This window comes from Enhydra lutris, unplaced genomic scaffold (assembly GCF_002288905.1).
Source record: "Enhydra lutris kenyoni isolate GAN:26980312 unplaced genomic scaffold, ASM228890v2 scaffoldscaffold26, whole genome shotgun sequence".
In the NCBI taxonomy this organism is placed as follows: domain Eukaryota; kingdom Metazoa; phylum Chordata; class Mammalia; order Carnivora; family Mustelidae; genus Enhydra; species Enhydra lutris.
Window position 1 is genome coordinate 9,565,708 of NW_019154110.1, and position 14,825 is coordinate 9,580,532.

General features: G+C 37.9%; 1 protein-coding gene across 2 annotated transcripts in view; it reads left to right on the forward strand.

Moving 5' to 3' along the window:
• LOC111151383 (adaptor related protein complex 2 beta 1 subunit) overlaps positions 1 to 14,825 on the forward strand; it is a 129,835-nt gene that overhangs the window by 36,975 nt on the left and 78,035 nt on the right. For both annotated transcript variants that reach the window (XM_022509370.1, XM_022509371.1), the window contains exons 6-11: positions 2,556 to 2,746; positions 4,957 to 5,178; positions 5,688 to 5,808; positions 5,937 to 6,032; positions 11,949 to 12,064; positions 14,094 to 14,259. In XM_022509370.1, coding sequence (XP_022365078.1) covers positions 2,556 to 2,746; positions 4,957 to 5,178; positions 5,688 to 5,808; positions 5,937 to 6,032; positions 11,949 to 12,064; positions 14,094 to 14,259 — 912 coding nt within the window. The remainder of the gene's footprint in view (positions 1 to 2,555; positions 2,747 to 4,956; positions 5,179 to 5,687; positions 5,809 to 5,936; positions 6,033 to 11,948; positions 12,065 to 14,093; positions 14,260 to 14,825) is intronic.

Below are 14,825 nucleotides of genomic sequence, written 5' to 3' on the forward strand. Positions count from 1 at the left end.
CTGGGTGTTCTTGCAATTTTTAAATTAAGCCTCATTGACTGTAAATGTATTAGTTATATCAGAAATGCTCTATAGGGGCGCCTGGGTGGCTCAGTGGGTTAAGCCGCTGCCTTCGGCTCAGGTCATGATCTTGGGGTCCTGGGATCGAGCCCCGCATCGGGCTCTCTGCTCAGCGGGGAGCCTGCTTCCTCCTCTCTCTCTGCCTGCCTCTCTGCCTGCTTGTGATCTCTCTCTGTCAAATAAATAAATAAAATCTTTAAAAAAAAAAAATTCTTTAAAAAAAAAAAAAAGAAAAGAAATGCTCTATAATTTTCATAAAGATTGTTCACTTTATTTCTTGTAACTAATGTGGATTGCCGGATCTGTAAGTCAGGATGCAATTGTACTACTTTTTTTTTTTTTTTTTTTTTGAGTGAGAGCTGACACATGTGAGCAGGGTTAAGGATGGGAGAGAGGGGAGAGAGAATCTTAAGCAGGCTCCATGCTCTGTGTGGCGTGCTACACAAAGCTTAATCTCACAACCCTGAGATCATGCCCTGAGCTGAAATCAAGGATCAGCTGCTTAACTGACTGAGCCACCCAGGCGCCCCACAAGTTTACTTTCTTATAGTTGGTAGCAGTTTTTCATATATTATACTGCCTGAAAGGTTATATTTGCGGTATTTCATTGATTCTGCTATGGCATTGGTGATAAGATGCCTTATTATTTTCTGTATTACTAAAGAAACGTGCTTCTTATTAAACTGACATACCTTTTTTTTTTTAAGATTTATTTACTTGAGAGAGTGCACATACGAGCATGAGGTTGGGGAGGGGCCGAGGGATAGGGGAAAAGAGTCTTAAGCAGACTCTGCTCTGAATGTGGAGCCCCGCATGGACTCAGTCTCATGACCCTGAGATCACCACCTGAGACAAAAACTAAGAGTTGGATGCTTAACTGGCTGAGCCATCCAGGCACCCCCAACTGACAATGCCTTTGATTATAAAATGCATCTCAGTTTCAGAGATGTTAATGTGAAAAACTGTGCAACTTAGTCTTGATGAGTTATGTAATAGTACCACCTAAAATTTGCCTAAGGCTTTATAGAAAGCACTTATACATGTGTCATCTGATTTGATCCTTAAACTACAACTAATCTGTGAGGTAGATTAAATTATCTCCAGGTTTCAGATGAGGAACATCTCCCAGGATGTCAAGATTTCAAAGCTCACATTTTCTTACTGTGAGACTCATGACATGATTGACAGTATCACCCCCCGCCAAAGAAGCATACCCATATAGCTCTAAAATTTTCAGTCCTTTGCCTGCCTGATGTACATGTTTAAACTTCATTTATCTTAAAACTGTTCATATGTCTTGAATCTAAAGATAAAAGCTATAAAATTATTTATTAATTTAAAATGATTAAATTTTAATAATTTTAGAAGACATTGGGTAAAGGAGTGGAGAAAGGAGTTGGGCGAAATTGGAGGGGGAGATGAACCATGAGAGACTCTGGACCCTGAGAAACAAACTGAGGGTTTGGGGGAGGAGGGGGTTGGGGGGGTGGGAAGGCCTAGTGGTGGGTATTATGGAGGGCACGTAATGCATGGAGTACTGGGTGTGGTGCATAAAAAATGAATCTTGGAACACTGAAAAAATAAAATAAAATTTTAAAAAATATAAATAAATAAAATAATTAAAAATCCCTAATCTAATCTGGACAGGGATTAGCCAGTTTGTGGGATGACTTTATGGAACCATATAGAAGTGTATATATCTCCAAAATAAATTTTTTCCTCTTAGGAGAAAAAACAAAACAAAACACTGCAACCATAGCTAAAGCTTCATACATGCTCTCTTGCTCCTTCCTTTTTCTGTAGGGGTCACGACATTTGTGAACTTGATGTATATCATCCCCATGCACATTTTCTACTGTTTACAAATGCATGTATATGTGAATGAAGTAGATATTATTGTTTGGGTATTTAAAAATACATAGGAATAGGGGCGTCTGGGTGGCTCAGTGGGTTAAGCCTCTGCCTTCAGCTCAGGTCATGGTCTGAGGGTCCTGGGATCGAGCCCCGCATCGGGCTCTCTGCTCAGTGGGGAACGTGCTTCCCTTCCTCTCTCTCTCTGCCTGCTGCGCTACCTACTTGTGATCTCTGTCAAATTAATAAATAAAATCTTTTTAAAAATAAAAGAAAAATACATAGGAATAAACTTGTTTCGCTTTGAAAAAATTATTAAATTATTAATTTAAAATATTAAAATTATTGGTTAAAATTATTAATTTATTATTAAAATATTAATGTCGTAATAGCAAATTATGTGTGACTATCTGCAAATAAATGAGTTGTTTTAGTTCTGGGCTCCTGACCACCAGGAAGCTATATATGCCATCATTGGTGATTTAATACACGTTTTGAAAGCAGTTTATGTTTCTAGCTGACTAGGTGAAATGTTCAGGAATAGTTATGAGTTGAGATCAATGAAGTGATCCAAAGAAGATTAAGTACTTGTTTATATTTGTACTGTTCTTGGTAAATCAAGGTCATGTCTCTTTCTTTCCCAGGTGGTGGCTAATGCTGTAGCAGCATTATCGGAAATCAGTGAATCTCACCCAAACAGCAACCTACTCGATCTGAACCCACAGAACATTAACAAGCTGCTGACAGCCCTGAATGAGTGCACTGAATGGGGCCAGATTTTCATCTTGGACTGCCTATCTAATTACAACCCTAAAGATGACCGGGAGGCTCAGAGGTCAGTTCTGTTTTCCTAGAGAGTATTTGGGAGACTTTCCTGTTTGAGTAAGTTCTACTGTCTGTATTAGAATAAGGGTGTCTTATGTTGGCAAAGACCAGTGGCTTATGGGATAGATATTGCTATCCCTGTGGTATTTTCTCACTGGATTTAGGAACATTTTAGGTGGCGGAGTGAACCATGCAAAAATAGCTCTTCCTAAAAGATGTGTGTTTTTCGTTTCTTGTTTGAATACTGCAGTTACCTTCTGCTAAATTCTCCCTCATTGTGGTCCCACATCTCCAATACAGCAGTTTCTGGCCATTTGGCACACAAGGGTTTTTGAGTGTCTCATCTTGGCGACAAACTTTTCATCCTGTTAGTTACATAGTAAGTGGCTTGATACTAGTTACTGAGCTGAACTATACCTATAACTCAGTAGTGGAGAAGATGTATTGAAGTCTGCAGAGCATACGGTGTCTTTCATTAGATAACAGAAATCATGTCATTCTGAATTTGGAAAAGATTTTGGAAGGTGCACCTGGATTGTTCTGCTCAACCCTAATAAATTTTCTTTGACCATCACAAATTGACTGTTAAATTTCATATGCACCTAAACACATTTTAGTTTACGGAGTTAGACTTACCACCAATTTTTATTGAGTGTTCTGTGTATATAGGTTCTGTGTAGTAGGTAAAGTACTTCGGAAGAAATGTTGGCTCTTCATTAAAGTTGACATATTTTAATTATGGTAGATAAGAACCTTCTTTGCCTGGCTGAAGCTCAAGGTACCATAACATAAGTTCTCTTCACTTGGCTGGGAAATTGTTCCCTCTGGACCTAAGTAAAGCTCACCCTGATCCTTTCTTTCCATTATCAAAAGTACAAGTATCTTAAAAAAAAAGTACAATATCTTATGGAAAGAACTTTATATAGAATTTTAATTTTTTTGGTCATTGACATCTCCCACTATTCGTGCATTCACTTAGCAAATATTTATTGAGTCTGTGCTGCATGCCAGGCATTGTTCTAGGCCCTGAGGATATTGTCGACAGAATTGCAGCCCTCATGGAACACTCATTCTGAGAGATGGGGCAGAGGTATATATAATACAATGTATAACATGTCAGAGGATGATAAGCACTAATGGGAAAGATAAAGTAGGGAGGAGATCTAAGCAATACTGGACATTTGGGGATAAAGAGTTGTATTTTGTAAAAGGCTGGGGAAGGCCTTGCTGAGAAGGTGGCATTTGTAAAAAGACCTGAGGGAGGTCAGGGAGTCAGCCAATTAGATACTGGAGGAAGGGAGAGAAACCCCGCTTACTTATCTTGAATCCTCAGCTGAATAATCACCTAGCCTCTCATGTTGCCCAAGAGCTATCAAAATTAGATTAATTTCTGAAGAACCCTCAAAAGATAATTACATACTCAAGATTTAGTGAAGCCTTTAAGTGTACATAGCAGGGATTAGGAGAACGGGGGAAGGGTTTGGGAGAATATTGCAGTGGTGTTCTGTTATTTAAAAACCCTTTGAAAGGGGCACCTGGGTGGCTCAGTGGGTTAAAGCCTCTGCCTTCGGCTCAGGTCATGATCTCAGGGTCCTGGGATAGAGCCCCGCTCATCAGGGAGCCTGCTTCCCCCTCTCTCTTTGCCTGCCTCTCTGCCTACTTGTGATCTCTGTCAAATAAATAAATAAAATCTTAAAAAAAAACAAACAAACATTGAGAGATTTCCTTATGATCGTGAAGACAGAAGGTTGTGTGGTTTTCCTGTTCAACTCACCTCCTCCAGCATCTTATGAAACCTTTAGCCCCAGTTAGTATCTCTCACTATGAAGTATCTCTTAAAACTTAATTTGACATCCTATAGGTTGAAGAGAAATGGATTATGAGGCAAAGAGCCCTTATGTGATATGGGGAGACGGAGAAGACTGTAAAACAGGAGGGTAAATGGTGTGAGCCTCAAGTGTTTGGGGTATTGCCTAGTTTCCTTCCAGTTTGAACATCTCTTATGGCTGGTTTCCTGAAGTCTTCTGACGTCCCTACTCTGTCTGCAGTTTGCAGGCAGTGTAGGATCCCAGTTTTGTTTACACACGGAGCTTTGACTTTTCCAACCGATTCTCTACTTTCTTGATACTTGGGCGATGGGACTCTGACACAATACACAATGGGCTGGATTGAGCAAAGAAATTATAATTCAAGATGTTAATTTTCCTTTTCTGCCCTCAGCATCTGTGAGCGTGTAACTCCCCGGCTGTCTCATGCCAACTCAGCAGTGGTGCTTTCAGCGGTAAAAGTCCTAATGAAGTTTCTAGAGTTGTTACCCAAGGACTCTGACTACTACAATATGCTGCTGAAGAAGTTGGCCCCTCCACTTGTCACTTTGCTGTCTGGGGAGCCAGAGGTGCAGTACGTCGCCCTGAGGAATATCAATCTAATTGTCCAGAAAAGGTTGGGAAACAGTGAATTGGTGATTAAAGTGTTTGTGATTTTGAGTGAAGCTTGATAATACCAGTATTACAGAGGCCGTGTTAAGTTCTTTTTAATATATGGAAATGAAAATGTCATATGGCAGAGCATCTTGCCCCGATCAGGAGGCTAACAGTTGCTTTTGGAGTGTTCCTGTGATAAACACTTGGTGTTGCTCTACTGTTTTAGTTTGTTTTCTGCTGGGTGGGCCTCCTAGGAGTGTACCAGCTAGTGCGTGCTTCATATGGCTTAGGCCATCGTTTCGAGCCGAGGGTTGTTCTTCCAGCACTTCTTAGCAATACGTACTCTAGCCCTTAAAAATGGTCTGCCCAATGGGAAATTGGTTAGAGGGGTATAAAGGAAGTTTGTGAGGTTTAGTGGTTGGGGTGGAGGAGGGGCTGGAGCACAGATTAGCTATTCATACAGACTTAGGAAGATATATCAATACATGGTCTCACCTTCCTTATCAAATATATTTCTGTGTACCACAGGCCTGAAATCTTGAAGCAGGAAATCAAAGTCTTCTTTGTGAAGTACAATGATCCCATCTATGTTAAACTAGAGAAATTGGACATCATGATACGTTTAGCATCCCAAGCCAACATTGCTCAGGTCAGACTTCAGGAGATTCAAGTTTATAAATCACTTAGATCTTAAGGTCTGGCCTTCAGAAGCAGCTAGGCCATGAAATTGGTGTTCCAGAATCCTTAGTGATTGTCCATTTCCTGGATTTTTAACAGGTTCTGGCAGAGTTAAAGGAATATGCCACAGAAGTGGATGTTGACTTTGTTCGCAAGGCTGTGCGGGCCATTGGGCGGTGCGCCATCAAAGTGGAGGCAAGTGTCTGTTGGTGGTTATGATGACATCACAGGATTCAGAGCGTTCTCCTCAATCCTTTTTTTTAAATGCATTTTTTAAAATGTATTAAAATAATAAAGCACATAGTTAAAATTCCTAGAGGGAATCATTTTTAACTCCTTGTTTCAGTTACTCTGCTGCTTCTGTATTTCTAAATAATATGGTATTTATTGATTTATCAGTAATAGATATTATCTATTGATTTGTGCTGTGAGTTAAATAATAGTTCGTGGATCCCACCTTCGTGCTTGAACCCTCCTATTCTCCAGTAGTCTGTCATGAGGTTTTTTTTGTTCCTGTATTATCTTTGTAAATTGAGATAATATGCCTTCATTTATTGTTCTGTCAACTAAAGGCTTGCAAAACTTTCTATGTTTTGCGTTGCATGTTGTGCAAACTTTGCATGTTGTGGCCAAATTTGTAGAGTTGGTATAATATAGATTATTATATTTTCTTTCTTAGAGAGTCTTGTTTTGTTCTGGAGTTTATATAATGGCCTTTTTTCCCCCTTGCATTGTGTGTTTTCATAGCATCTCTGTCTTCCAGATTTTCAAGCACAGTATCAAACCTGTAAACTTTCTTTTGTCCTGGACACTTCTGTCCCCCGGTCCTCTGTCCTCTCACTTGCTTCAGTCTGGCGTATTGCTTGTTTGGCCTCAGCACAGCCGTCATTCATTGGATGGGGCCTCTCTTCATAGTTCTTTCTTCTTATTGGTACTTCTCTTGCAGCATTTTTTGTGTGATCGCAATAACTTCTTGAGTCTCTGGGGATATGAATTATAGTGTTTTGTGTCTGCAGTTTAAAATTATCTGGAGTAGCGTATGGTGACTGTTGCATGTCTGTATATAATTTTTTGAGGTGCATAACACACGTATAATAAATTGCAACCCATTTATCTTTAAGGATGAGAGAACAAAAAGGTCGATCAGGACTTCTGTGAGCATAGGCAGGGCTGCTGACTAACAGGTTTCTGCTTTAGGGCAGGGAGTTGATCTTTACTTCCCTGCCCTCTGAGAGAGCCTGTCTGTGATCTTCCAGGGCAGATTGATTTTTAGTTTGGTTGCAGCCTTCCAGTTGGTGTTAGGGGCTGCAGCTTACACTGCCCTGCTTCATTAGTCTCTGATCCTCCATCTGTTCATCATTCAGAAATGCATTGGGATTAATGAAGGCCTCTGTTGACTGTGATGGTGTGGAGTCAGAGCTCCTTATTTCTTCTTGCTACTTGACTGTATGCAATTCTGCTTAGAGTCAGAGGGTTGGACCATATGATTTCTCTAGAATACTAAAATAATTTGTACGGTCTGTCCAGTACTTCTTGGGAACGGAAGGAAACAGATGCCATGTCAGAGAAGCATCTGTGAAAGCCATGTTCTGATCGGCCTTCCTTGTTTTTATTTGAGACGGGGCTGCTTCACGTAGTTACCGTCAATAAGTCACTCAGCAGTCCAGTGGTTGGAGCAAGACACTCATTCACCCTGGTTTCTGCTCCTGGTTCTTATATCTTAGTTGCTTCAGGGACTCAATGTACTCTGTTGCTCCACTGAGAAATGGGGAGTCTGATTATTGGGTCTTGAGCATTACATCTTCTTTTACTCACCCCTCTTCACATTCTTATCTTTTCTTCTTTCTTTTTCTTTTCTTACTCCTTTTCTTACCCACTTACTTAATTTTCAGAGAGATTTTAGTAGCATAAACACTAATTTTGTGCTATTCATTGCCAGACGGTCATTGTCTTTTTTACTTCCTTGGCAAAGCTCCAAAGAGTCATACAAAATTGTATCATTCTGAAGTTAAAAGAGATTTTCTATCCCTGTAATTACTAGAAAGCATTCTCCATCTGGATTCCTAGAGGTTGTTAATGCCGTGTTTTGTGACTAATATAGAAAAATAATCCGTACTCTCTGGGAAGGGTTAAACTTCTGATGGCTTTCCCTTCTTCCTTTGACTCGGGTGCACTGGTGGGAATATGAGAGTATGTGAAGAATGAACTTTGTCTGGAAGTGAGTAAGATCAGCCTTGCTCCTGCCTTCTAGCTGATGCTTTCTTAGGTTGCCTGCATTTGCTGGAGCACTTTTCCTAGACCTCTTTCAATCATGAAGGTTATCAGTTGGAAAGAGTTTCCTGGCCCAAACACAGTGCCTGGGGCAGGAGAGGTGATAATTGCCTGTTTCTAACTAAGCATCCACAGGAAGGAGGAAGAACCAGTGAGGGGATTGTTGTAGACTTTCTGGGTAGCCTCTAAACCAACCTGTTGCATTCTTTCAGGGCATCTTACCCTTTTTTAACTTGTAGTTAGTTCCAAAGATATGACAGATGTGAAGAAATGAATTTTAGTTTCATGCTTAGCTGTGAGAGCAGGCCCTGTTGGAAAGTTTAGATGTCTTTAAGAGTTTATGCTGTATTTTTATCATAACTGTAAATACAGGTGTTTCTGTGTTGCTATAAGTATCCTGTGGTGAAAAAATACATATAATTGTGTGCCAGTTGGCTAAGTTAAAGATTAAGCAGTAAGCTGCTCAATCGATAAATAGCGCTGGAAAGGTAATCCCATAGTATTGTTTTTTCAGTAACTTTTGCCATTTCTTTTTTTGTCTGTTTTTTTAAGTAGATTTTACTCCCTGACCTCCACCTTTATTGAGGTATAATTGACAAAATTGTATATATTTACAGTGTATACCTATTTTTTTAAGGAGGCGATAAACCCCTGTCCTTCTTAGGAGTCTTAGTCTTAGTCTTCCAAATAAAATCAAATGGTTTTATTTCTTTGAGAGATTGGGCAGTAAGTTCTCAATTTCCTAGTCTTCTGCTCTCTGGTGTTTACTATTTTCTATTTTTTATAAATCAAGATAAGATACTGATATGTGTCTCATCCCCATATGTATGTATGTATGTATGTATTTATGTATTATGTTCAGTTAGCCACCATATTCATCCCTTAATTTAAAAACAAAGATTATATTCTTCCTGTTAGGAAAGCCATATGTGTTTACTAAATAAAACTATAAAATAAGACAAGTTGAACAAAAATGAAACCCTGTTTTCTCCTACTTATTTCACCTTCCCAGAGACGATGTGGATGTGATTTTCAGTCTTTGTCTACGTGGTCCATCATACACAGGTGTACTTCTTACAGAAGTGAGATCATCCTAAAAATGCTATTTCTTTTTGTCTTCTGCCTTTTTCATTAAATTATACGTGGACATTTTTCCATGTAGCTGTTAACATTTGACATCATTTTTAGTGGATTTATAGGCATCATATTTGATGGCTTCATAATTTACTTAACCTTCCTCTTACTGTTGGACCTTAAAGTTCGTGCTCTTTTTCCAAATAATGGTATAAAGAGGACTTTGTAGCTAAGTCTTGGATCTCTAGTGAAAGCGAACATTTTTTCATTTGTTAGCCTTTTGGAATTGCTTGTTCACGTCCTGTGCACCTTTTTCCAGTGGGCTTTTCCACATTGATTTTTTAAAAAATCTTTTATAATTAAAGATATTAATCCCTCATTTTGTTAGCAGTTATTTTCCCAATTTGTTTTCCTTTTGATTTCATTTGATGTCTTGATGAACAGAAGTTTACATTTGCTTATGTGGTGAGTTGTTTTCTCAGTAGTTCTTTAGTGGCACACCTAGAAGATTGTGCTTCACCTCCAACTAAGGCTTAACCAGTATTATCTATTTTTATGGCAAAGAGTCTGGTTTTTTACTCTTAAAGATATTTTTAATAATTAAAACAATTAGAAAGAATTTTGGTGAAAAATATGAGGGTGAGGATCAAACATCCAAACAAATCATCCTTTCCTCACTGTTGTTGTTTCATACTAAGTTTTATAAGTGCATATACCTTTCTCTGTTTCCAGACTTTTTTGTCTGAATAGTGATTGGATGTTTACTCTTGCCCCTCTGCCATACTGCTGTAATAATGGTAGGCTTTTTTTTTTTCTTTAACCCAAAAGCAGTATGGTTGAGATGACAATTTCCTCAAAAATTACTGTCCCAGACTTAAATACTTTCTAAATATTGATGCATCATAGGAAATGGCCTTTTGTCTTTATTATAATAATGATAGGAAGGGCTTACTAAATGTGAGCTTTATATCAAGCCCTGTGTTAGCCACTGTATCTGTATTATTTAATTTATGATAATTTAAATCTTAAAGATCTTATCCTATTTACTTTATAATTGATCACAATTTATATGTTTAAATTTTTCCAGTTATTTTGCTATTGCAGTAACTGCACAGGAAAAACTGGCTAAAAATGAATAAAATAGAATCCAAAAGTGGAAAAAATACATAAAGATGGCAGAATCATTTCATGGTGCAACAGAGTCATCATATGAATAACCTTAAGATGCAATTTTGTTTTCATTTAATTGCTTGGAGTGATTTAACTTAGTACCTTTAAAAGATTTTATTATCGTAGTTTTCAGGCATCCACTAAAGTAGAGTTGATAATGAGCTCTCATGTATACATCATCCATTTTGAACAAATATCAACATGTTGCTGCTTTTATCTTCTCTCTTCCCTTCAGGGAGTGGAGTGCTATTGAATTTTAATGCAGATCCCAGATAGGATCTTACTAGAGTAGTCCAGTGTGTGTATCTAATAGGAAGGTCCCTAAAAAAATATATCGTCACAATACCATTACGGTACCCAATAACTAAGAATAATTCTTAATCTCATTGGAGACCCTGCCCATGTTCAGTTTTCCCTAGTTGTGTTTCAGTGTCTTTTTAATAGTTTGTTTGTTCAAATAAAAATCTAAAGAAGATCCACACGTCGCATTTAGTTAATGTCTCTTAAGTCATAACTTACTTACTTTTGGTGCCATTTAGTAAAGGGACTACGTCATTAGGCTTGTACAGTTTCCTGGGGTCTGGATTTGGCTGGTTGTATTTTAGTGATACTGTTTTTTTCTCATTCTGCCATCCCCTGTAGATAATTAAATCTAGAGATTTGGTAATGTTCATCTTCAGTCTTAGGCGATGCTATGTACTTTCTGTTGAATCTTATCAGGAGGGAGGTAATAGAGTGACCTATCATAGTACATTGTGATATATGATAAATCAGTCCTTGATTTTTAGGATCTCTTGACTGAAATCCTTATCCTTTTAAAAGCTGTGACTTACAGTTTCAGTACGTCAGCTTTATCCCTTGTATTCTCCCAAGTCCCTTCATTAATAAAGGATGAATAGATTAAATTTTATAGATAAAGTATAGGCTAGGGAAAATTGGAGTTTAAGGCTGTAGACTTTCAGTTTTATAGTTCAGAAGATGGCAAATTTTCCTTAGTTTTTTGAGTCACAGATAACTTTGAAAATATAACGAAAGCTATGGAATATATTTTCCCTGGAAAATATACTTGTATGCACATAGGCAATTTGGCAGTTTCACTTCGAGACATTTAAAGATGCCGTCTGCTGTCTCCATTTACCTATGAACTCCAGAAAAAGATCTACTTTGGCTTATTCTTTCATTCTTCTTTCCTCCTACCTTGACTCATTCTTTCTTCTCATTTCTGTTCTCTGTGGCTATCCAAGATGATTATTTTGAATCAACTTATTTGTCAGTATGTGTTGCAATGAATAAAATTTGGGCTATATCTGGAACTTCTGCGTATCTCCATCAAATAGCCTAGCCTCTAGTATAGCTTGGTCAAATTAAGTGCCTGATCTTTTAGTTTAGTTTAGTTGGTGCACTTGTATGTTTCAAAGTTATTTTTATGTTGAAGTTTCGTTATTGAAGAGACCATCTGACTTGTCATTTAATCTGCAGAGCGTTGTGTGAGCACATTGCTTGATCTCATCCAGACCATTTCAAAGTTATTTTTATGTTGAAGTTGCATTATTGGGAGACCGTCTGAGTTGTCATTTATTATGTTCTTCTTTGTAGCAATCTGCAGAGCGTTGTGTGAGCACATTGCTTGATCTCATCCAGACCAAAGTAAATTATGTGGTCCAAGAGGCAATTGTCGTCATCAGGGACATCTTTCGCAAATACCCCAACAAGTATGTCCAAATACTTCTACCTTCTTCCTCAGATCATTTAGGAAATGTTTAAGTAAGGCGCTTTGAAATTGGCTAGGTAAGAATTATTCTTTGTAAAATAACTGGTCGTAATAGGATACTTCATTAAAAATCCTATTAAAATAGGATACTTTATTATGAAAAATACTTTTTAAATTAAACATAATTAAAAACACTAAAGTTTTTTTAATATTAAAAATATATATCAGGTGGTTAGCACAGGGATCAAAACCTGATTTTTCATCCTGTTTTATTACTTTGAGAGGATTCAAAGCTGAGTGACTGTTAGCTGGCATATACTGAAGATGACCAGATTCTTTTTTGGTGACGTTACTATTAAATAGAAAGCCCACATATTACAGATTTTCCAGGCATATTTCAGTTTATGCCTGTTACCGGGCATAATTAATATTTGTGCTTCTTTTCACTCTCAGAAATAAATGCTTCAGTTTGAATGATAAATAGCCACATGGTTGTAAAAGCCAGGAGGGTGACAGTTGCACTGTTTACTTTGCATATTACCTACTACTTTGTAGAAAGTTATAGAACATGTTACGAATTATCAGAGTCTCTTTTTCTGCAGTATTATAGCTATTCCCATAAAGGTGTGCAAAATCTACGGTTGCACTCCATAAATATTTAACATCGAGCCCTCTTAGTCGATGAAACAAAAATACTTAATTAGGTTTGATTTTGAAGGCAAGTGATTAAAGGACCTGAAAGGGCGAAATAAGAGCAGGTCTTGTAAGCATCCTAAATCTCATTTTGCCATATAATCATAGAGGTACTTTGCTGAAGATTCTGATTAGTCTTTAAAGATAGTGTTAATTGAAGCAGCTTGCAATAAGTTAATTTCGTTGGTGGACTCAGAAGAGATTTTATTTAGCAAGGTAATGGTTTATTTAGCATTACATATACATTTTTTAAAATTTTAGAAGTGGTATTTTTGGGAAAAAGACCATATTACCACACTCCCAGAAAAGAGGAGAGTTGGATTTCTAAGTTTAGAAAGATTAAGGGTGGAGATGTATATTTCATTGTGGTTAGTGGAGAAATGTGTCCATTTCTGGTTTCTATTAATAAGGGGTTATGACAGTTTAAGAAAGTGCTATCAATCAAGAACATGGTTTAATTAGTGGAAGTAGGGCAAACAATTAAATGTACTATTCAGTGGTCTACATCCCATTTATTACTTTTTGTCAGTTTTTTAAAGATTTATTTATTTTTGAGAGAGCGAGCAAGTGAGAGGGGAGGGCAGGGGGAGAAAACTCTTAGCACAGAGCCCAATGTGGGGTTTGATCCTAAGACCCGAAGATCATGACCTGAGCTGAAACCCCGAGTCAGGCACTCAACCAACCGCACCACCCAGGTATCCCCACATTGTCATTTTTATGTTTAAAATTACATTAGCCAAGGAGATGGATTCAACGTGGCAAATGAAAGCACTATAGACCTGTGCAAATAAAAATAAATATTTGAATTATTTGTTTCTTTGGAGGAACAAGTCCTTAGTATGGGTGCGTTGGGAGGAAAGAACATAAAATCTCCATAAAAAGCAGAGTTAGTAGATTAGTAGAGGAAATTACTGTTTCTAGTCTGGATGCTGCTATTGTCTAACTCCATTTTCCTTAAAGTATAGCAGAATTTCTGTTCCTTTACCATGAAGGCAAAGTGGGATAATACATAGGAAAATTCTCTGATCTAGGTATAAGAAAGATTGTTAGAAATTGTAAGTTAGTGGTATTATCTTATACCACAGGTTAATTTTTCCTTGTGAAAAGAGTATCTGATGAGCTTTTATAACAGTTTATGGTCAGTTATGAAAACATAATTGAAGGGAAACTTAAGACAATCTTCTGGCTTAAAGCTTGTGCATTCTCTTGACCAAAAGTCTTTATAGTTTGGTGGTTTGGTTTACGGTGCATTGTTGGTGGTTTTGTTTTTAGCTCTCATTGTTAAATACAGTTCTCCATTGTGCTTAGTGTAACCCTAGTCCATTTTGTTAAACCAGGTATGAAAGTATCATTGCCACTCTGTGTGAGAATTTAGACTCGCTGGATGAACCAGACGCCCGAGCAGCTATGATTTGGATTGTAGGAGAATATGCTGAGAGAATTGACAATGCAGATGAGTTACTAGAGAGCTTCCTGGAGGGTTTTCATGACGAGAGTACCCAGGTAAGTTCTCATCTGTGTCCTATGTGTGATCTTTTGGGGAAGATTTCAGGGAAAGTAAAGGTTATTCACTTTACTCTGTGTGTGTGTGTGTGTGTGTGTGTGTGTGTGAGAGAGAGAGAGAGAGAGAGAATTTATGTATATATAGTATGTACATTTTCTCCCCAAAGGGGTCTTTTCATTTGTGCTAATTTCTGGTGGGACAAATCTGCCTTAGACCAGTGGTTCTCAAACTTGAATGAACCTAGAGAGTTTGTTAAAACACAGGTTTCTGGGCCCCCTCCTTAGTGTTTCTGACTTGTTGGGTCTGAAATGGGCTTAAGCATTTTCATTTCTTACTGGGTTCAGGGTGCTACTGCTGCCAGTGGTCCAAAACCATGCTCTAATAACTACTGGCTGAGAGCAGTAGTTACCACTTTTTAATTTTCTCTTACCAGTAAATGATGACCTATTCCTGTTCCTAATGGTTAGCAGGTGTTCTCACCTAGGGCTGGGGTAAGGACTAGCATGTGCAGTTTGGAAAGATTCTCTGTGGGTGGTAAGACCTCCCCCCCCATCTTTTGTCTGTC